General features: G+C 50.3%; 1 protein-coding gene across 1 annotated transcript; it reads left to right on the top strand.

The window, feature by feature from the left end:
- The first annotated feature begins 4,426 nt into the window (after positions 1 to 4,426).
- On the top strand, positions 4,427 to 8,263 carry LOC136551983 (leucine-rich repeat receptor-like serine/threonine-protein kinase RGI4). Its single transcript, XM_066543520.1, is given in 6 exon segments — positions 4,427 to 5,591; positions 5,593 to 6,324; positions 6,326 to 6,550; positions 6,552 to 7,370; positions 7,372 to 7,642; positions 7,743 to 8,263. Coding segments are annotated over 6 exon segments (3,213 nt in total). The 5' UTR covers positions 4,427 to 4,817; the 3' UTR covers positions 8,135 to 8,263.
- Positions 8,264 to 21,393: the final 13,130 nt, after the last annotated feature.

Below are 21,393 nucleotides of genomic sequence, written 5' to 3' on the forward strand. Positions count from 1 at the left end.
TGCAATCATGACTCAGTGACTCGGTGTGAATCACCTTCGTTGCCGACTTCCGTTGACCGTTGACGAGACCAAGCAAAGGTTTGGGCCCCCACAGGCCACGCAAGCCGGCCGGCCCAGTCCAGCAGCTTTGCCCTCTGCTCTTTGCAGTCGTGACTCGTGAATACCCAAAACGCCTTTCCCTCCCTCTCCCCCAACACGCAGTTTCTCTTCGTATGTTTCGTCTTCATCACCTGATAATGCGCAGTCATCATTCGAGATTGGAACAATAAGCCACAAGCTCTGTCAGTCCGCACAAACAAATATCTCTGCACAAGATGCAGAAACAAACCTACCTACCCATCAATTCTCAAAAAAGCCAGTGGCCCTAGCGTTTTGCACGAGTTCGACGACACCATCACCTCTCCAGCGGAAGGTCTCCTCAAAGTTTTCCTTTTTACCAGCGTAATCTCTGCCCAGGGGGTGGCGGGATAACTGAAAGGCACGCCGCTTACCCGCTTTGCTCACCAAAAAAGGGGGCTTTTCGGCAAACAGAAAGCTCCACTACTTTTTGTTAGGACAAGACCCACCCCCATGCCATGTCAGATGTCACCCATCCTTGGAGCTGCCTATAAAAACAACAGTGCCCAAGCAAGAACATCCACTCTGCTCCGCACCAGCATCGCAGCTCCTCACTCCACTGCCCGCTCCATTCTCAACAAACAACCAGCTGTTAGTCCAAGCATCAGCACAAGGAGATGATGCGCGCTTCAACTTGTCCGAGAAATCGCCGTGCTCTTCTCTCTATCGCGCTGCTGATCACCTGTGCTCTGCAGCAGCAGCCGGCCTCAGCTGCCAAAAAGGCGAGTAGAGTAGCTCACTGTAGTCTGTTCTGAAGCTTTGACTCGCTGCTCGCTCTCTTTCGGTTGTCTTCACTGTTTCTGCTGAGTGCTGACGGAAAGCTGGCCGCTGTTCCTGCTCTCTCGCAGTCGTACGTCGTCGTTCCAATGTAAATATGGAAAGTTCATGCTGCAGTGATACGGGTGTGCTCTTTTTGTGTGCTCCAAAGTTTGCGACAACTCACCCTTTTGCAACGTGTATTCTGGGAAAAACACCAAACATGGGGTAGTGCCGCCAGAACTACCAGAGTGGCTTGGTAGTTAGGCCAGAACTACCCATTCTTTCTGATGATTTTAAATGTGAACAAGTTGTTGATTTGCAATAATTGAACCATATCAAATGTTAACAAGCGATTATTATATGGCATGAAGCCAAGTGCATTAAGCTAATGGAGTGGGCATGATTACATCCATATATCCAGTTCTAGGATTTATAGTGAACAACATGTGAGGGGCTTAGACATCAAGATTTGTATGAATTATTGGATCCTTAATAAACTTCAGCTTTCATTTGCAGATCCTGCGACATAATTTGTTTTGCATATATATTTTTTTAGAGTTGTTTGGTTTGTATGTTTTATTGTATTGTCATCTCTGCAGTGTAAAGCCCCAATTTTTTTATAGGTGTTCATCTACTTCATAAGATACATCCAACTTGCACTAATTTTCATCTCTAGGTTCATCAATTTGGACCGAATCTATGTCTTTTACTCCTTTTCATGGCCTATGCTACTAATTTTTAACCTGGAAGATGAACTCGGAAAGGGTAGGCTCAATGCCAGTGCAGCAGGCAGATATGCCCCCAAACTGATCAGTACCTGTACAGCTTTGGTCCGACCAGAAAATGTAGCATTTCATAGGTATGCTTCGCAAGGAGATTAACAGAACCTCGAACAAGTGAAAGCCATTCTGCTACCATCTTAACTTATTGCAGTTTGTTTGCAAGAGAATGTTCTTATCAGAAATTGCCATGGTTAAATTGTAAACGTTACAGACTTACAGGTGAAGAAGACTTATACCATTGAGCGTTTATCAGATGCATTGGCTTGTGGCTAGCAATCTGGATTGATGGCTTGGGCCTATGGCTATCATTATGCAAGCAAGGAGTGACGTTATGAGACAACGAAAAAGCTCTTTGCTGTTGCTGAGCAGCAGTGATTGAACTGTTCCAATTTTGGAGAATGCGACTCCTCGAGCTACATATAGCTGGCTACGTACTGAATTCTGGAGAACGTGGCCCCCACAGCTATATATAGTATAATAGTGATCAAGATGCCAAGCAATTTTGACAGCTACTTCTAGCTTTCAAAAATCAAAATGCACTGCTCTATGCAGTCAAAAAATGACTGAATTTGAGAACTGAAGCTTGTGTCCTTGCAACCTTCCAGTGAAGAATGTTTAACTAGTTCAACTTTCAACCTTCCAGTGAAGAATGTTCTTAACTGATAATTAATTCAACTTACCTTTTGACAGTACACCTAGGGTTATTCCCCAATCAGATCTATCCATGTAAAGTCGATCGAATTTTATTTAAAAGATGCACTAGCATTTTTTTAACTGAAGGAACATGATGCTTAGGATCAGATCTTGGCTTCAGCCAGACCTGAGAAATGTCATACTGTCAGAGAACTAACGGAAGAATTAGCTGTCAAAGAACTGTGCCTCAGTACTTTAAGAAGGTATCCTAATTAACCCGGGACAAAGTCTGCTTCAAACTTAACCATGTGCTCCCTGCCTCCATCTTGTCCACTACCCTGCCCCTTGATGGGATCTGAATCCAAATCAACCCCATATTCCCTTGATGTTTACCACCACCCCATAATGCTCCAACATTATCAACCATGTGTGGTACCTAACATGTCTCATGGCTTGTCCATCATCACCCATGTGGCCACATTCTAACCTCGAGTTAAGTGCGAATGACGGTTGATTGGCATGACTTGTTCATTTGTTTAGTTTAATTTTAATATTGGTATTACTACTAAAGAGAGTTGCTTTTACATAGTTGACTTGAAATCCAGAATTTCACTGATACATGCTAGCAAGTCATAAGTGACTAGTTCTAACAAAACAGGCAAAATAATTGGAGCCTCTTCAGTTGAAATTCAAATTTTGCAACCGGAGAGCCGTTCATCCCCAGTAAGATTCGGACTGAACATTTCATCTGAATTGAATAAAAAAAAAGGTGGTGGATAATTGATCTGAAAAAATGGAAACACAATGTACGAACAGTAATGAAATAATTGTATCCACCCAGCAGTGGGCAAACATCCATTTTTCTTTTCAAGGATTGTGCATTGCCATTCGGGCTTTTAAAAGTAGTAAGTTTGATGTGGAAATGTTATTTTAGTTATCAAAATTAAAGGGATCTACCAGCCATGGTGATGATGCTAAGCTAAGATAGATCCATGGATTTAACTATGAACCATAGGGTGGTTATCTTAGTATCTTATTCCTAATTGTCCCTTCCACTCAAAGACATGAACATGTTCTCTCTCCAAAATTTTTATTTTTATCACCGCTCATCCAATTTTTTTCAGTTACTTTCCAGCGATTTGCCACCTATTCACATGGGTAAGTTGCTGAAAGTTTTTTTATGCCTTTGCATTGTACTAACCTTCACCCCCTTCTCTTACCGCCATGTGCACCCTAAGATTCCTCTCTTATTCCCACTCTTACCCCTTTTGTTTAACCAGCAGGCCTCTCTCTGCTGCCCATGATAAGTTCACACTTCAAAGGAAGCAATTAAGTTGCCAGTTCTAGTATCATGGTGATCTTCTTTTTGCAGAAACTTGATCACATTCTGGGGCTCACACAGATTTACCCGTTACTGAGCTGCAGAAGACTAATTTAGGATCACTCATTGATGCGCACAAACTGAGAAGTACATACAAATTACAATGCCTGAAAAGAGGATGTAATAGTATTTTTGCAATTATTAGTAGCAAGTCCTGAAAAGATTAAGGTCTCTGGGACTGTAAGTATTGCAGTTGCAGGCAATGATGAATGCAGGTAATGGTAAAGCAAATGTGAACATTAAGACTTCAAATGTTGAATTAGCATCGAAAGATGCAATTTTTTACAGCTGTAGTAGACTTGCAGCAAGGAGGATACCTGCAGAGCAGTAGTTACCTGTAAAGAAGTAGTACCCGTAAAGCAGCACTGTCACAGGCTCACAGCAGGGTAACCGTAAAGCAGCACTGTCACAGCAGGCCGTCGGAAAACGTTTTAGAAGCTTACATACGCCTAAAGCCAGCAGCAACAGCCACTGTCAACTCCTGTACCAACGGTACAAAGGTTCAGGGATTAAGAATAACTGACAGTGCATGCAAAATGCTCTTCCATGGAACATTGGATAAAAGTCCGACTACCGAGAGAATTAGCACTAATCTGTTTTCACAGAACACGAGGAAGAGATGTTTTCACCTCCAAAGACAGCAGCAGCAATTAACAATTCAGGCTGCAGTGGCAGTAATAAGTACACCAACTGAGGATAAACATATGTAGATCATGACACCAACCACACCACCTTCCTCTCATCTTCCCCGTCACTAGCACAAGTGCACAACTGCATCCAGTATCCATTTTCCTGATTAAAAACTAAACCCAGTACAATTATTTTAAGCTGTCCAGGCCAAGATCCAATCAAGCCTGCTCTTTAGTAGCAGCGGCACACTGTCACACACAATCAATCGAAAATCTGTTCTTTTGTTTGGATTTTTTGGAGGGGGCAAATTGTAGCAATTGCTCGGTGCTCATTTGGATCCAGATCTCCTGCGCTTTCCCTGTATAAACAATTCATGGGGTCTCCCCCCTCTACAATCCCAATGCTTGCGAGAGGCGCCACCTCACAAAGCCAGCCATCCACCGCATTGCCGCCCCCCTCGCCTCTCCTCACGTCACCCGCCCGCCTCAGCCTCGCCACCGAGGCGCGCGCCGCCAATGCCGCCACGGTCCCGCGCCGCGGCACCGAGGCTCGCGTTTCTCGTGCCCCTCGCCTGCGCGTTGCTGCTGGTGTCACCGTGCCACTGCGTCAACGAGCAGGGCCAGGCGCTGCTGCGATGGAAAGACATGCTGCGGCCGGCGAGCGGTGCGCTGGCGTCGTGGCGCGCCGCGGACGCGAATCCGTGTCGGTGGACCGGCGTGTCGTGCAACGCGCGCGGCGACGTCGTCGGACTGAGCATCACATCGGTCGACCTGCAGGGTCCGCTCCCGGCCAACCTGCAGCCGCTTGCGGCGTCGCTGAAGACGCTGGAGCTCTCTGGCACGAACCTCACCGGCGCGATACCGAAGGAGATGGGCGGGTACGGCGAGCTGACCACCCTTGACCTTAGCAAGAACCAGCTCACCGGCGCGATCCCCGCCGACCTGTGCCGGCTCGCCAAGCTTGAGTCGCTCGCGCTCAACTCCAACTCCCTGCGCGGAGCCATCCCGGACGACATCGGCAACCTCACCAGCCTGGCGTACCTGACGCTCTACGACAACGAGCTCAGTGGGCCGATCCCGCCCAGCATCGGCAACCTGAAGAAGCTGCAGGTGCTCCGCGCCGGCGGGAACCAGGGGATGAAGGGTCCGCTGCCGCCGGAGATCGGCGGATGCAGTGACCTCACCATGCTCGGGCTCGCGGAGACTGGCTTCTCAGGGAGCCTCCCGGAGACGATCGGGCAGCTCAAGAAGATCCAGACCATTGCCATCTACACCACTCTGCTCTCCGGCCTGTATCCCGGAGTCCATCGGCAACTGCACCGAGCTCACCAGCCTGTACCTGTACCAGAATTCTCTCTCCGGGCCGATACCGGCGCAGCTCGGCCAGCTCAAGAACCTCCAGACGCTGCTTCTGTGGCAGAACCAGCTCGTCGGCGCAATTCCCCCGGAACTGGGACAGTGCAAGGAGCTCACGCTCATTGACCTGTCGCTGAATTCGCTGACCGGGAGCATTCCGGCGAGTCTGGGCGGGCTACCGAATCTCCAGCAGCTGCAGCTGAGCACGAACCAGCTGACCGGCACCATTCCGCCGGAGCTCTCCAACTGCACGTCGCTGACGGACATCGAGGTCGACAACAACTTGCTGTCCGGGGAGATCAGCATCGACTTCCCGAGACTGCGCAACCTCACCCTTTTCTACGCGTGGAAGAACCGGCTCACGGGGGGCGTGCCGGCGACCCTCGCCGAGGCCCCGAGCCTGCAGGCGGTTGACCTGTCGTACAACAACCTCACCGGCCCCATCCCCAAGGCGCTGTTCGGGCTCCAGAACTTGACCAAGCTGCTGCTTCTGAACAACGAGCTGTCCGGGCTCATACCGCCGGAGATCGGTAATTGCACAAACCTGTACCGACTCCGGCTCAATGGCAACCGGCTGTCCGGCACGATTCCCGCCGAGATCGGCAACCTCAAGAACCTAAACTTCCTCGACATGAGTGAGAACCACCTCGTCGGCCCTGTGCCCGCGGGCCATTTTGGGGTGCGCCAGCCTCGAGTTTCTCGACCTGCACTCCAATGCTCTGTCCGGCGCATTGCCGGACTCGTTGCCACGCAGTCTTCAGCTCATTGACGTCTCCGACAACCAGCTCGCCGGACCATTGAGCTCCAGCATCGGGTCCATGCCGGAGCTGACGAAGCTGTACATGGGAAACAACCGGCTGACCGGCAGCATACCGCCGGACCTCGGTTCGTGCCGAGAAGCTCCAGCTGCTGGACCTCGGCGGCAACGCGTTCTCCGGTGGCATCCCATCGGAGCTCGGGATGCTACCGTCATTGGAGATTTCGCTCAACCTTAGCAGCAACAGGCTTTCAGGGGAGATACCGTCGCAGTTTGCCGGCCTTGACAAGCTCGGCAGCCTCGACCTGTCGCACAACGAGCTCTCCGGGAGCCTTGAGCCGCTCGCGGCGCTACAGAACCTCGTCACACTCAACATCTCCTACAATGCCTTCGCTGGCGAGCTCCCGAACACTCCGTTCTTCCAGAAGCTGCCCCTCAGCGACCTAGCCGGCAACCGCCATCTCGTCGTCGGCGACGGCTCTGACGAGTCGTCCAGGCGTGGTGCCATCTCGTCATTGAAGATAGCCATGTCCGTCCTCGCCGCAGTCAGCGCGCTGCTCCTGGTGGCCGCCACCTATATGCTCGCCCGCACGCACCGCCGCGGTGGTGGCCGCATCATCCACGGCGAGCGCTCGTGGGAGGTGACACTGTACCAGAAGCTCGACATCACCATGGACGACGTGCTCCGGGGGCTGACGTCCGCGAACATGATCGGCACCGGCAGCTCGGGGGCCGTGTACAAGGTGGACACCCCCAACGGGTACACCCTCGCCGTGAAGAAGATGTGGTCGTCGGACGAGGCGACGTCGGCGGCGTTCCGCAGCGAGATCGCGGCGCTGGGCTCCATCCGCCACCGCAACATCGTGCGGCTCCTCGGGTGGGCCGCGAACGGCGGCACCTGGCTTCTCTTCTACGGCTACCTCCCCAACGGCAGCCTGAGCGGCCTCCTGCACAGGCGGCCACGCCGCCAAGGGCTCGCCCGCGGACGAGTGGGGTGCTCGCTACGAGATCGCGATCGGCGTCGCCCACGCCGTGGCGTACCTGCACCACGACTGCGTGCCGGCCATCCTGCACGGCGACGTCAAGTCCATGAACGTGCTGCTCGGCCCGGCCTACGAGCCGTACCTCGCCGATTTCGGCCTCGCCCGAGTCCTGGCCGCCGCGAGCTCCAAGCTCGACACCGGCAAGCAGCCCCGCATCGCCGGCTCGTACGGCTACATGGCACCAGGTCGAGATTTCGCAGCAGCTTTCGAGCATTCAGGATTCTACGAACATTTTCGTTCAATTTTTTCTGACAATATTTATCTTTTTTTTTTGTAAATAAGCAGAGTACGCGTCGATGCAGCGGATCAGCGAGAAGAGCGACGTGTACAGCTTCGGCGTGGTGGTGCTGGAGATCCTGACGGGGCGGCACCCGCTGGACCCGACGCTGTCGGGTGGCGCGCACCTGGTGCAGTGGGTGCGCGAGCACGTGCAGGCGAAGCGCGACGCGGCCGAGCTCCTGGACGCGCGGCTGCGGGCCAGGGGGGCCGAGGCGGACGTGCAAGAGATGCGGCAGGTGCTGTCCGTGGCCGCGCTCTGCGTGTCGCGCCGCGCGGACGACCGGCCCACGATGAAGGACGTGGTGGCGCTGCTCAAGGAGATCCGGCGCCCCGCGGCGGCGGACGACGTGAAGCAGCCGTCACCCACGGGCGCCGCCGCCACGGGCGCGCCAGTGTAGCCGGTGAGCGCGCACTCGAGGGGCCAATCGTCGAGCTGTTCCTTCGCCGTCTCGGAGTTCTCTGCCTGACGGGATGCAAATTTTTGCGAGTGTAGTGAACTTAGCATCTTAGCAAGCCGTAAACAGTTGTTGATTAGCCAAGGATGTACTACTGGTAATGTTGTACTTAGGTGTAATCTAACCTTGTACATTAACCTCGAGAATGTCGATTTTAGTATCAGCTTTTTGGCCCAAACCTCTGCCAAATCTCAACCATTCGTTGATATGAATATATGATCAAGCAGCAATGCACATCTGAGCACTCTCTCGAATAGAAATGTTATGCTCGAGACGTCCAACGTTCCCCTTCATCGGCTGCGACACCAGCCCAACGGCCCTAACAGTTGTGTCCTTTTGTGCACTCGCCTTTAACCATAGCCCTTTGGACTTCATTCTTAAGAAGACTCTCCACCATAACGCCGCAACCGTGCTCCACCGCGACCGTGCTCCGACGCACCACCTCGATGTTCTCTATGATGTCCTTGGGGCTCGCCATCCGACATATCCACCGTGCCCCGAGCGCAGCCGCCCGCATTTCTTCATCTCCATCGCGCCTCCTACCCGTCCTTTTCCAGCGCGCGGACTGCCTTCTCCACCGAAGCAGTGACAGCTCGAGTCAGATTCGCCATGCCCTTCTACATCGGACCTATCGCGGCCTTCTCCACCGAAGCAGCGAGATCTACACCGGTGAACTCCACACGCCGACGACCCTCCATTCTCCTAAGTAGCAAGGAGATGTTACGCTGAAAGCGCATGTTGCAAATGTATGTTTCAAGTGTTTCAAATATTTCAAAGGTATATTGTAAGTGTTTTATATTATTGTTGCAAAAGTAGGTTAGGATGTTGCACATGTTACAATAGGTTATAACGTATGTTGCAATAGTTTATTCAAAATATTTCATCTGTTTTAGACGTATGTTGCAAGTGCTTTTATCTAGATGTTGCAAAATAGATATGGATGTTGCATATACATACATGTTGCAAGCGTATGTTTGAAGTGTTTAAGGTGTTTTGTATGTATTATGCAAGTATATCATCTAGATGTTGCATATGTTTTGCAATGGCTACCCACATGTTTTTAAGTTTTCCTAGTGTTTCGCAAGTGTTTCTGACGTATGTTACAAGTGTTTTCATCTAAACATTATAAAAATAGATTTAGTGTTACGCATGTTGCAATAGAACCCACGTACCACAGTCACCTGCGCGCCTCAGCTACTCGGGCGCCCACCGTGGGTCACCGTATGAGCACCTAAAGCCAGCAAACGCATCCGCGATGCATGTTCACAGACGGGGTAGGTGACTGGGATCCTACCTGGTGTTCCCGCTTGCAGGTGCGGGCAACGTTCAAGAGAAGCAGAGTAGCGTGGTCTCCGCTTCTCATGCGACACTAACGCTTTGGAACGGGCATCCGGACGCTAAGCCCGCTCTTTGAAATACTTGAAATGCACGTTCTGCGGGGGGAAAAAAGGATCGGTACCATTAATAGCGATTCAAGTGATCGCCCTCTGACCGAACCCGAGCCGGACCAACAGTGTCCATATGGAGTAGCTCACCGGGTCTCGGGTCATGACCCTGAATCACTGGAGGATGGGAAGCAGCCACCATCTTTCCGTGGCAACAGGGATGGCATACCAGATCCTTCTCAAACTTAAGTTTGGGCAATCCTCGGATCAGTCAAGAGAACTCAACCTCACTAGGAGATCGAAGCTCAAGTGACCACGTCTCCTATGCCACTTCCACAAATCAGAAGAAGATCCGGCAACCAAACAGCGAGAAGAACCGAAAGACTGAGAGAAATCAGCTCTGAAAACTCGGCCAAAAGGAATGATCTGACATACTAGATGTCCCTGAGAATCGAGCACACGAGAAAGTCCAGTCTTAAAGCGCACCTCAAACCCATCTTGAAGGAGTTGCGAAACAGAGAGCAAATTAAAATGCAGGCTTGAAACCAAGCAACGTCCTTCAAGATAAAGACTCATTGACCCGAATGGTCCCACGAGACAGCACCTTACCTTTGCTATTGTCCCCAAATGTGATGTACTCCTTGTATTGCATGGGGTCGAGGCTAGAGAACCATTTGGAACTTCCGGTCATGTGGCGCGAACAGCCGGAATCAACAAGCCACGTGTTCTCCAGGCCTCCGCTCTGCATCAATAGAAAGACAGGGGGTGAGCAAATGGCACAACACTGGGGTTAGTGAAATGAGGAGAATACCAGTGTTGAGTCATTTGCCCTGGAAAAGTGTTAGGAAAAACACCATACATGCCATGTCCCATTAGAGAGAAGCGATCACCACGTGGGGGAAAACGTGGTCCGCTAGGAGTGTGGGACTGAAAGCCACCGTCGCGAGGTCCAGAGTCATATAGATCATGACTTGGGCCACGCCGGGCACGACCACCACGTGGTCTCGCCACCTGAGGCCTAGCACCTTGAGGCATTGCACCTCTAGGCCTAACATTGTGCCTCTGAACAGGCGGTACATGTACGCCATGGGGAGGACGGTACATATTCTGGTTGTTCAACTCGTACTCGCGCCGCTCATCTCTCTTCCTCCTAAAGCAAAACTCAGCCAAATGACCATCTCTATGGCAATAGTCGCAGTGGTACCTCACCTCTCTCTTGGATGGTGGTTGACTCACTCTCTTATGGATGTGGTTCACTCTCTGAGGCTTTTTGGCTTTAGGAAGGGGTGCACTAGAGATGTTGAGTAGAGTATCGAGTGAGTTTCGAAAGTGGTTCGGTTTGGGAACCCAAACTTGCTTGGATGGTGGAGCTTTGGGTGGTTCTTCAAACACACCATCTTTGATCATAGGCTTGGTAGACTCTAGTGGAGGGATCTTGATCAATTTGGGAGTGTTGGTGGGTTTCTCACTTGGGTTCAAACCACTATGTTCACCAACCTTGCCATAGACATGCTCACCCTTCCCACCTATAGCAAAGCCTACTCCCGATGAGTCAGTTCCCCGCCTGAACTGGCTCACCATCATGCCCAACTGGGGCTCACTGCACGACACCCAGCTCAAGATGGATCGAAGTTGTGTGTTTTCTTCCTCGGTTCCCATCTTGTCGTGCCTGCAGGACTCAAGCTCCAACACCAAAGCTTCACATCGAACACATGTAGTGGTGATGCTATCTAAGTTGGCCTTCTCAAACTCAGCAAGTTTGGCAACCTTCTCTGCCAACTCAGATTGCAAGCCTGAGTAGGACTTGCACGCACCGAGCAACCCAGAACGAGACTTCAACTCATCACATTCATCAAGCAAAACAGCATACTTGGATTGCAAGTCAGAGAGGTTAGACATGTGTATAGCGCACTCATCGCACTCCTCCTCCTCTGACACCACTACACCACTCTTGGCAAGCTCCAACTCCTTCAAAGCAACCTCTAGCTGGTCCTTAAACTCTTTCTCTCTGCGGGCAGCACGCTTAAGCAACTTATCTTGACTCATCAATGTATCATTCATAGTATCAAGCTCAAGCATAAGTGAGTCAAGTGTGGGCGGTACCTCGTTTTCGTCGTCGTCGACGTCGACGTCCTTTTTGAGCTTTGCTCCACCGTCAACCGCCATAGTGCAAAACCCACCACGGTTTGCACCGGCGACAAAGCAGAGACCGTTGAGCTTGTCCTCGCGCTTCTTCTCGGACTCATCGTCGGTCGAGGGACAAGAAGAGTGATCATCGTCGGAGTCGTCGTCGAGGTCGCTGAGAGAGGCGAGGAAGGCGCGTTCTTGAGCTTTGGCCTTCCTGCGGTACGCCTTCTTGATCGCCTCCTTGTCGAAACCGCCCTTGGCCTTGTGCTTGCCAGAGGTGTAGTCGCGCTTATCCTTGCGCTTGCCGGAGTCGTACTTGTTGATGAAGGGCTTCTTCTTGGGGCAGTGCGCGACAAAGTGGTCCGGATCTCCACATCCATAGCATCCCTCCTTCGGGCCACCACTGCGTCGGCGATTCAAACGGTTGTTGTGAAAACCGAGAGAACCGACTGATGACGAGTGCCAACTCATCATCCCCAAGAGACTCCAGCTGCTCCTCTGTGACTGACATCAAGCACGACAAAGAGAAAGAAGCTTGTGAAGGGTTAGTCAATGAACTTGAACCACTACCTGAGACCAAAGCCATGGTTGGTGCAGAGGGATTCTTGAGCTTGGCTTGGGTTTGGTAGTCGATCTCTGTGGACTTGAGCTTGCTGAAAAGCTCGTCAACGGTGAGGGTGTCGTAGTTGGCGGACTCGATGATCGCCGACACCTTCACATCCCATACCTTTCGATCAAGGGCATAGAGAAGCTTGAGCGCCCTCTCATGATCACTATAAGGTAGGTTGGCCTTGTTCGCTTTCATTTTGTTGACGATAGTCTGAAAGCGGGAAAACATGGCATCGATGGACTCGCCATCAAGCTGAGAGAAGTTCTCGTACTCGCGCTTGTACGTCTCGTAGAGTCTGGTCTTGACCTGTGCGGTCCCCTCGTGATAGCTCTGAAGCCTCACCCAGATCTCTCGAGCTGTAGTACAATCGGAGACACGCTCGAACTCAGAAAGCGAAAGACTCGAGAAAAGCACACTGCGAGCTTTGCTATTTGCGTTGTGCCGATCCTTGTGATCCTGGGTGGTACGGGCCGCGGTAGGGAGCACAACGTAAGTAGCATCCTCGCAAATTTCCCAGACGAGCCAATCAATCCCCTGGAGATGCGCAGACATGCGGATCTTCCAATAAGGATAGTTTGACCCATCGAAGTGCGGTGGTTTGCCAGAACCACGCTCCATGTCGCCTTCGTGGATCACGGACCGATTAAGGTGGAATGATCCTTAACCGGCTCTGATACCAATTGAAGGACCGGAAACGGCGACCAGAGGGGGGGGTTGAATGGGAGCCTCAAATTTCTTTCGAAATCTTCGACCACTGTCCCAACATCAATCCCCAAAAAGCATACACGAAAGACTTGATGACCACGACCCTAGAGAAGGGTGGATGCTCCCTCAGAACACAGCGGGTCACCACAGAGCAAACGGAACACAGATCGAAGCCCAAACGAGCAAACTCCCAAAATAAAACAGCACTGCTCCTACAAATATCGGACACGTCCGGTATTATATCGGACACGTCCGGTATTTTCGGACACGTCCGGTATGATCTCGGACACGTCCGGGATTTTCAGCAGCAAGCTGACCAAAAGAGAAAAATCCAAAACCCCATCAAACGGTGTCCAAAAATCATGAAATTTTAACCATAGCTCTTTAGACACCAAGGGAAGATCTCCACAAAATTTCAGCTCAAAACTCCAAAGTGAGAAATATCGGACACGTCCGGTATGATATCGGACACGTCCGGTATGAACGAGCAGTTTCTCGGGAAAAATTAAATCAAGCCATAACTTGATCAAATCAACTCCAAATGACTTGAAACTTTGCACAAGAGTTCACAAGCGAGTAGAAAGGCAACCTCTAAAAGATCATAGCCCGAGACAAACTCTAACTCCGTGAATCGAAGGAATTGAAGAAAACCCCAAAAAATAGGTCAAGAACTAAAATTGCCCGGATCTGCGATCTCGTGAGGAATTAGTGGATTTCCTTCGGTGGAAAGCTTCTACTCATGTCACTGATCGATCCAAGGCAACAAGAACGAACCAAAACCATCCCAAATCGAAGAAACGAGAGGGGAAACAAGAAGGGACAAAAGGAGCTCGTGAAGAACACCAAAATCACATCAAGAACACAACTAAATCATGAATCCCGGAGGACATACGGTGGTTACGGCCACCGATTCCTTCAAAACCAAGTCACAATTTGAGTTGTGGACCTCTCTCATACATGGAAGCAAACTAGAGGAAGAAACCCTAAAGGAGAAAATGAAAACTGGAGGAGGTGAGGGAGATGGGGGCTCCCTCATCCTATTTAACAGGGCTATTACACATTCCCAGTTTTGCCCCTGGATACAAATGAGTTGAACCGCTAAGCCCAAGGGCGTTGTTGTCCAACCCGGTGTAATCTTGATCCGACGGCCACCGCGCCTTCTCACCGGTAGCTTCGCCTCGACGCGAACTCCCCGATGCCGCCACGTGCCGTCCGTCCCTCCTCGGAACCTCCGCCCGGGTTTTGAGGCCCAAACCCGTAAACCGTCCATCCGATGGTTTTGAGGTCCAAACCATCAAACCGTCCGCGAGTAGCGTACTCCATACGCGTCCCCCGCCATCCGACGCGTGTCACCGCCGTCCTCGACCGGCCGGCCCGCCAAGTCCTCCTGAGCCTCGCTCGACTCACGCGTCCGCCGTCTTGACCCGGTCAACACCGTCACTCCATGTCTTCTTGCACTTGTCGATGTCCCAAGTGTCAGCCACCGTGGCTAGTCACCCGGCCTCTGGGTCCCTCGGTCCAAGCCTCACGTCCGTCCTTCACCGCTCCCGGTCTGTCGGCACGGCACGTCCTCCTTGACCTTCACCTCGCCGTCGACCACCGCATCCGAGCTCCACACCTGCACAACACAAGCCAAAAGACATGTCGCACACATAGCTTTCGCCATGGTAGGGTTAGTCACCACTCAACCTACTTCGTGGATCACATTGACAATCACTCATCACAAAACGAACACACAAGGGTACTTGTCAACCTTGTGTTCGCAATCTCCCCCTTGATGAGTGCATTGTCAACACCAATACACGAACAGCTTGAGCAAAAGAAAAAGAAGAAGAAGAGAAAAGAAAGAACTCACCCAAATGACCAAAAGCCAAAGAAAAGCCAAAAACTGGGTCATTTGAAGGTGAGCAAAACTTGGTCCCCAAAGACATGGGCAACGGCTCGACGCAACCAAGTAAAACAAAACTAGCCCTCAAGAAGAGGCAACGGGCTCAACACCACTAGCAAAGCTCGAAAAACCGAAAAACTGCTAGACCCTCCAGAAGAGGCAAAGGCTCAACACATCTAGCAAAACACCTCAAATGCAAAACTGCTAGACCCTCCAGAAGAGGCAAAAGCTCAACACATCTAGCAAAACACCTCAAATGCAACTCCCCCTGAACAAGTGCAATCTCTCTCAAATGAATGCATATCGCTCAACTTTAGGTGACATTGTGAGTGTGGAAACTTCTCCCCCTTGTTGACACATGCACTTATCAAGCTAGAGCCCAAAGATTGCATCTTCCCCTCAAATTATGCTATGAATGCAGAAATGCACGAATGCAGAAGCTTCAAGATTATAGTAAGTAGATTGAAAAGAGGCTCTAGTTGATGCTGTCATGTATATATAGCAACACATACAAGTGCTAGCAAATGCTCAAAGTGACCAAATGAGACGAAATATGGCATTTAAGCAATTTTGATCAAGTTTGAGCAATTTTAAAAGAGGGTTCACCACCAAAGGAGCACATAGCAAAAATAGACAGGAGATCGACCTTGTGCTACACATGTATGCAAAGTGAACTACCCCAAACAAAGTTCACACATCATGTCATGAGACAAACTTGTGGTTTGATCAAATTTTAGACACCAATTGAAATTTATCAGAGTTATGCAGCTTATTACCAAAGTTTGTCAGACAAGTGTGTGCGGGAGGTTATCTGTGCCACCAAAACCTGACTTAGCGACCATGTCAAGCCTATGCCAAAAGCAATCAGAAGCTTAAGACAATGATCTCGGTATCCATTACAGAGCTCAAGTTCACCAATAAGTGCAATTTGGAGCTGTCTCGATACTCTGACATAGGATAGTACAGACCCATCCCGATCTTTTCAATTCACTTAGTTTGATTTTCAAGTTTTAGCACAAATTCAAGTTTCTCAAGCAAGTGTGTAACTCAAAGTATGAGCCGTAGCAACTAAGCATATACATGAAGCAAGAAAAAGATCTCAACACATTCTACACATGCTAGTGCCACAAGTAGTGGTGAACACATTTCATGTTTCAACAAGTTTTAATCAAGTTCACAGTTTGGAAAATAAGCTTAGCTCATAACATGCATCAATTGATCAAGAGGAGCCTAAGCCAAAAGCACATCATGTATATCCATAACATCCCCAACAAGAGCATAGTGTCAATCTAGCTACTATAAGGATGAAGCTCAGGATGCAATATGATACATGATGATATGATATGCAAGTATGATATAAAAACAAAAACAAAGACTAAACTACAAAGAAAAGCAAAACTAGAATACAACAACCAAAGTTCCCCTCCTCTAAAAAGGGAAACAAACTCCAAGCTCCCCTCGCAAGCGAGCAAACTGGGCTTGGTCAAGTGGTTTGGTGAAGATATCTGCGAGCTGGTTTTGGGTATTAATGTGGTGCAGATCAATATCACCTTTCTCATAGTGGTCACGCAAGAAGTGAAAGCGAACTTCTATGTGCTTTGTCTTTGAGTGAAGGACTGGGTTTTTGGCTACACTTATGGCGCTGGTGCTGTCACAATACAAAGGCACTCGCCTAAACTCTAACCCAAAGTCTCTCAGAGTAGCTATCATCCAAAGCAACTGGGAACAACAAGCAGCAGCAGCAACATACTCAGCTTCTGTGGTGGATTGGGCAACTGCTAGACTGCTTGCGAGAAGACCAAGACACAAGAGAAGATCCAAGAAACTGACAAGTCCCCGAAGTGGACTTCCTCTCAACACGACAACCAGCATAATCCGCATCAGAATACCCACAAAGAGAAAGAGAGGAGGAAGCTGAAAACCAAAGACCAAACTCGGGTGTGAAACGAAGGTACCTGAGGATCCGCTTGATGGCTTGACGATGAGACGTGCGCGGAGAAGACTGAAAACGCGCGCACAAGCAGACTGCGAATTGGATGTCCTGGTCTCGTCGCCGTTAGGTACAGCAGGGACCCGATCATGCTTCGGTATTCCTTCTGGTCCACTGCTTCTCCCTCCTTGTCCTCATCCAGGGCCGTCGTGGTTGACATGGGCGTCGAAAGAGGCTTGGCCTCACCCATATCAAATTTCTTGAGCACGTCCTTGGTGTACTTGCCTTGGTGCACGAACGTCCCCTCACGAGTTTGCTTGATTTGCAGCCCAAGGAAGAAAGTCAATTCGCCCATCATGCTCATCTCAAATTCCCTGCTCATAGTATCTGAAAACTTGGCAACAAGAGCATGAGAAGAGCCACCAAAGATTATATCATCCACGTATATCTGAACCAAAAGGATGTCTGTGCCTTGCTTGAGGAGGAACAAAGTCTTATCTACGGAACCCATCCTAAAACCCTTATCAAGCAAGAAAGCTTTCAAACGCTCATACCAGGCTCTCGGGGCTTGTTTCAAACCATACAAGGCTTTGTGGAGTTTAAAAACATGGTTGGGGTACTTTGGATTTTCAAAGCCAGGGGGTTGCCTCACATAAACCTCTTCCTCTATGTACCCATTCAAGAAGGCACTCTTTACATCCATCTGATACAGCTTGAACCCTTTCGAAGCTGCAAATGCTAAAAGAATCCTAATGGCTTCTAGACGGGCAACAGGAGCAAAGGTTTCTTCATAGTCTATTCCCTCTTTTTGGCAAAAACCCTGAGCCACTAATCTCGCCTTGTTTCTCACCACCACCCCATCCTCACTCTGCTTGTTCTTGTAAACCCACTTTGTACCTATGGGGTGGCACTCTGGTGGAGGTGGAACTAAAACCCACACTTGGTTCCGCTCAAAGTTCTCTAACTCCTCGTGCATAGCATTAACCCAATCGGCATTAGATAGTGCGTGTCCAATATCTCGAGGCTCAAAAGAAGCTACGAAAGCAGAATGAGCGAAATGGGAAATATGATAAGACTTGGAACGCGTTACCCTTTCGTCGATGTCGCCGATCATGGTCTGAGGAGGATGGCGTCGCTGGATATGTCGAGGTGCACCCAAAGACGAAGTCGCCTCCCCCTCATCCACAGCTGGGGCCTCCTCAGTCGATTGAGGAAGCGGCTCGCACGGACCCCATGAAGTAGAGGTGGAGGGCTCGGGGCCGTGAGCCGAAGTGGTCGAAGCTGGCTCGATCGGGGCAGCCGGTTGAGATGGCTTGGGATCATCCCAATCGACGTCATCGTCATCCTCAACAAAAATGCTATCACCCATCTCTTCATCACCTGCACGTTCAAAGACCGAAATAGAAGAGGGCATGGTTTCGTCGAAGGTGACTTCACAAGTCTCCACGACACGGTTAGTCTCAAGATTAAGCACACGGTACGCATGTGAATGAGAAGCGTAACCGAGAAATATACCGTCCGAAGATCTAGATTCAAACTTGTCAAGATTACCTTGCTTAAGAATGAAGCACCTACAACCGAAGACTCGAAAATGACTCACCTTGGGTGGACGCCCAAACCGCAATTCGTAGGATGTCTTCTTTAAGAAAGCACGAAGAAAAATGCGGTTTGAAACATGGCAGGCGGTGTTGATGGCTTCGGCCCAGTAACGCCTAGGAGTCCTATGCTCATCGAGCATCGTCCTGGCCATTTCAACCAAAGTCCGATTTTTGCGCTCAACAACACCATTCTGCTGAGGGACATAGGGCGAAGAAAACTGATGTTCAAGACCCAAGGAAGCACAAAAGGTGTCAAACTGAGAGTTTTTGAACTCAGTGCCATTGTCACTGCGGATAGCTCGTATGGCATTCTTTGGTAACTCAGTTTGCAACCTCAAGATCAAGTCACGAGCATGAGAAAACGCTTCGTCCTTGCCCTCCATGAAAAACACCCAAGAATAACGAGAAAAATCATCCACGATCACTAGAACGTACCACTTCCCTCCCTCTGACCGAACCCGAGCCGGACCAACAGTGTCCATATGGAGTAGCTCACCGGGTCTCGTGGTCATGACCTGAGTCACTGGAGGATGGGAAGCAGCCACCATCTTTCCGTGGCGACAGGGATGGCATACCAGATCCTTCTCAAACTTAAGTTTGGGCAATCCTCGGATCATGTCAAGAGAACTCAACCTCACTAGGAGATCGAAGCTCAAGTGACCAAGTCTCCTATGCCACTTCCACAAATCAGAAGAAGATCCGGCAACCAAACAGCGAGAAGAACCGAAAGACTGAGAGAAATCAGCTCTGAAAACTCGGCCAAAAGGAACGATCTGACAAACTAGATGTCCCTGAGAATCGAGCACACGAGAAAGTCCAGTCTTAAAGCGCACCTCAAACCCATCTTGAAGGAGTTGCGAAACAGAGAGCAAATTAAAATGCAGGCTTGAAACCAAAGCAACGTCCTTCAAGATAAAAGACTCATTGACCCGAATGGTCCCACGAGACAGCACCTTACCTTTGCTATTGTCCCCAAATGTGATGTACTCCTTGTATTGCATGGGGTCGAGGCTGGAGAACCATTTGGAACTTCCGGTCATGTGGCGCGAACAGCCGGAATCAACAAGCCACGTGTTCTCCAGGCCTCCGCTCTGCATCAATAGAAAGACAGGGGGTGAGCAAATGGCACAACACTGGGGTTAGTGAAATGAGGAGAATACCAGTGTTGAGTCATTTGCCCTGGAAAAGTGTTAGGAAAAACACCATACATGCCATGTCCCATTGGAGAGAAGCGATCACCACGTGGGGGAAAACGTGGTCCGCTAGGAGTGTGGGACTGAAAGCCACCGTCGCGAGGTCCAGAGTCATATAGATCATGACTTGGGCCACGCCGGGCACGACCACCACGTGGTCTCGCCACCTGAGGCCTAGCACCTTGAGGCATTGCACCTCTAGGCCTAACATTGTGCCTCTGAACAGGCGGTACATGTACGCCATGGGGAGGACGGTACATATTCCGGTTGTTCAACTCGTACTCGCGCCGCTCATCTCTCTTCCTCCTAAAGCAAAACTCAGCCAAATGACCATCTCTATGGCAATAGTCACAGTGGTACCTCACCTCTCTCTTGGATGGTGGTTGACTCACTCTCTTGTGGATGTGGTTCACTCTCTGAGGCTTTTTGGCTTTAGGAAGGGGTGCACTAGAGATGTTGGGTAGAGTATCGAGTGAGTTCCGAAAGTGGTTCGGTTTGGGAACCCAAACTTGCTTGGATGGTGGAGCTTTTGGTGGTTCTTCAAACACACCATCTTTGATCATAGGCTTGGTAGACTCTGGTGGAGGGATCTTGATCAATTTGGGAGTGTTGGTGGGTTTCTCACTTGGGTTCAAACCACTATGTTCACCAACCTTGCCATAGACATGCTCACCCTTCCCACCTATAGCAAAGCCTACTCCCGATGAGTCAGTTCCCCGCCTGAACTGGCTCACCATCATGCCCAACTGGGGCTCACTGCACGACACCCAGCTCAAGATGGATCGAAGTTGTGTGTTTTCTTCCTCGGTTCCCATCTTGTCGTGCCTGCAGGACTCAAGCTCCAACACCAAAGCTTCACATCGAACACATGTAGTGGTGATGCTATCTAAGTTGGCCTTCTCAAACTCAGCAAGTTTGGCAACCTTCTCTGCCAACTCAGATTGCAAGCCTGAGCAGGACTTGCACGCACCGAGCAACCCAGAACGAGACTTCAACTCATCACATTCATCAAGCAAAACAGCATACTTGGATTGCAAGTCAGAGAGGTTAGACATGTGTATAGCGCACTCATCGCACTCCTCCTCCTCTGACACCACTACACCACTCTTGGCAAGCTCCAACTCCTTCAAAGCAACCTCTAGCTGGTCCTTAAACTCTTTTCTCTCGCGGGCAGCACGCTTAAGCAACTTATCTTGACTCATCAATGTATCATTCATAGTATCAAGCTCAAGCATAAGTGAGTCAAGTGTGGGCGGTACCTCGTTTTCGTCGTCGTCGACGTCGACGTCCTTTTTGAGCTTTGCTCCACCGTCAACCGCCATAGTGCAAAACCCACCACGGTTTGCACCGGCGACAAAGCAGAGACCGTTGAGCTTGTCCTCGCGCTTCTTCTCGGACTCATCGTCGGTCGAGGGACAAGAAGAGTGATCATCAGTCGGAGTCATCGTCGAGGTCGCTGAGAGGAGGCGAGGAAGGCGCGTTCTTGAGCTTTGGCCTTCCTGCGGTACGCCTTCTTGATCGCCTCCTTGTCGAAACCGCCCTTGGCCTTGTGCTTGCCAGAGGTGTAGTCGCGCTTATCCTTGCGCTTGCCGGAGTCGTACTTGTTGATGAAGGGCTTCTTCTTGGGGCAGTGCGCGACGAAGTGGTCCGGATCTCCACATCCATAGCATCCCTCCTTCGGGCCACCACTGCTGTCGGCGATTCAAACGGTTGTTGTGAAACCGAGAGAACCGACTGATGACGAGTGCCAACTCATCATCCCCAAG

This window comes from Miscanthus floridulus, chromosome 4, assembly GCF_019320115.1.
Source record: "Miscanthus floridulus cultivar M001 chromosome 4, ASM1932011v1, whole genome shotgun sequence".
NCBI lineage: Eukaryota > Viridiplantae > Streptophyta > Magnoliopsida > Poales > Poaceae > Miscanthus > Miscanthus floridulus.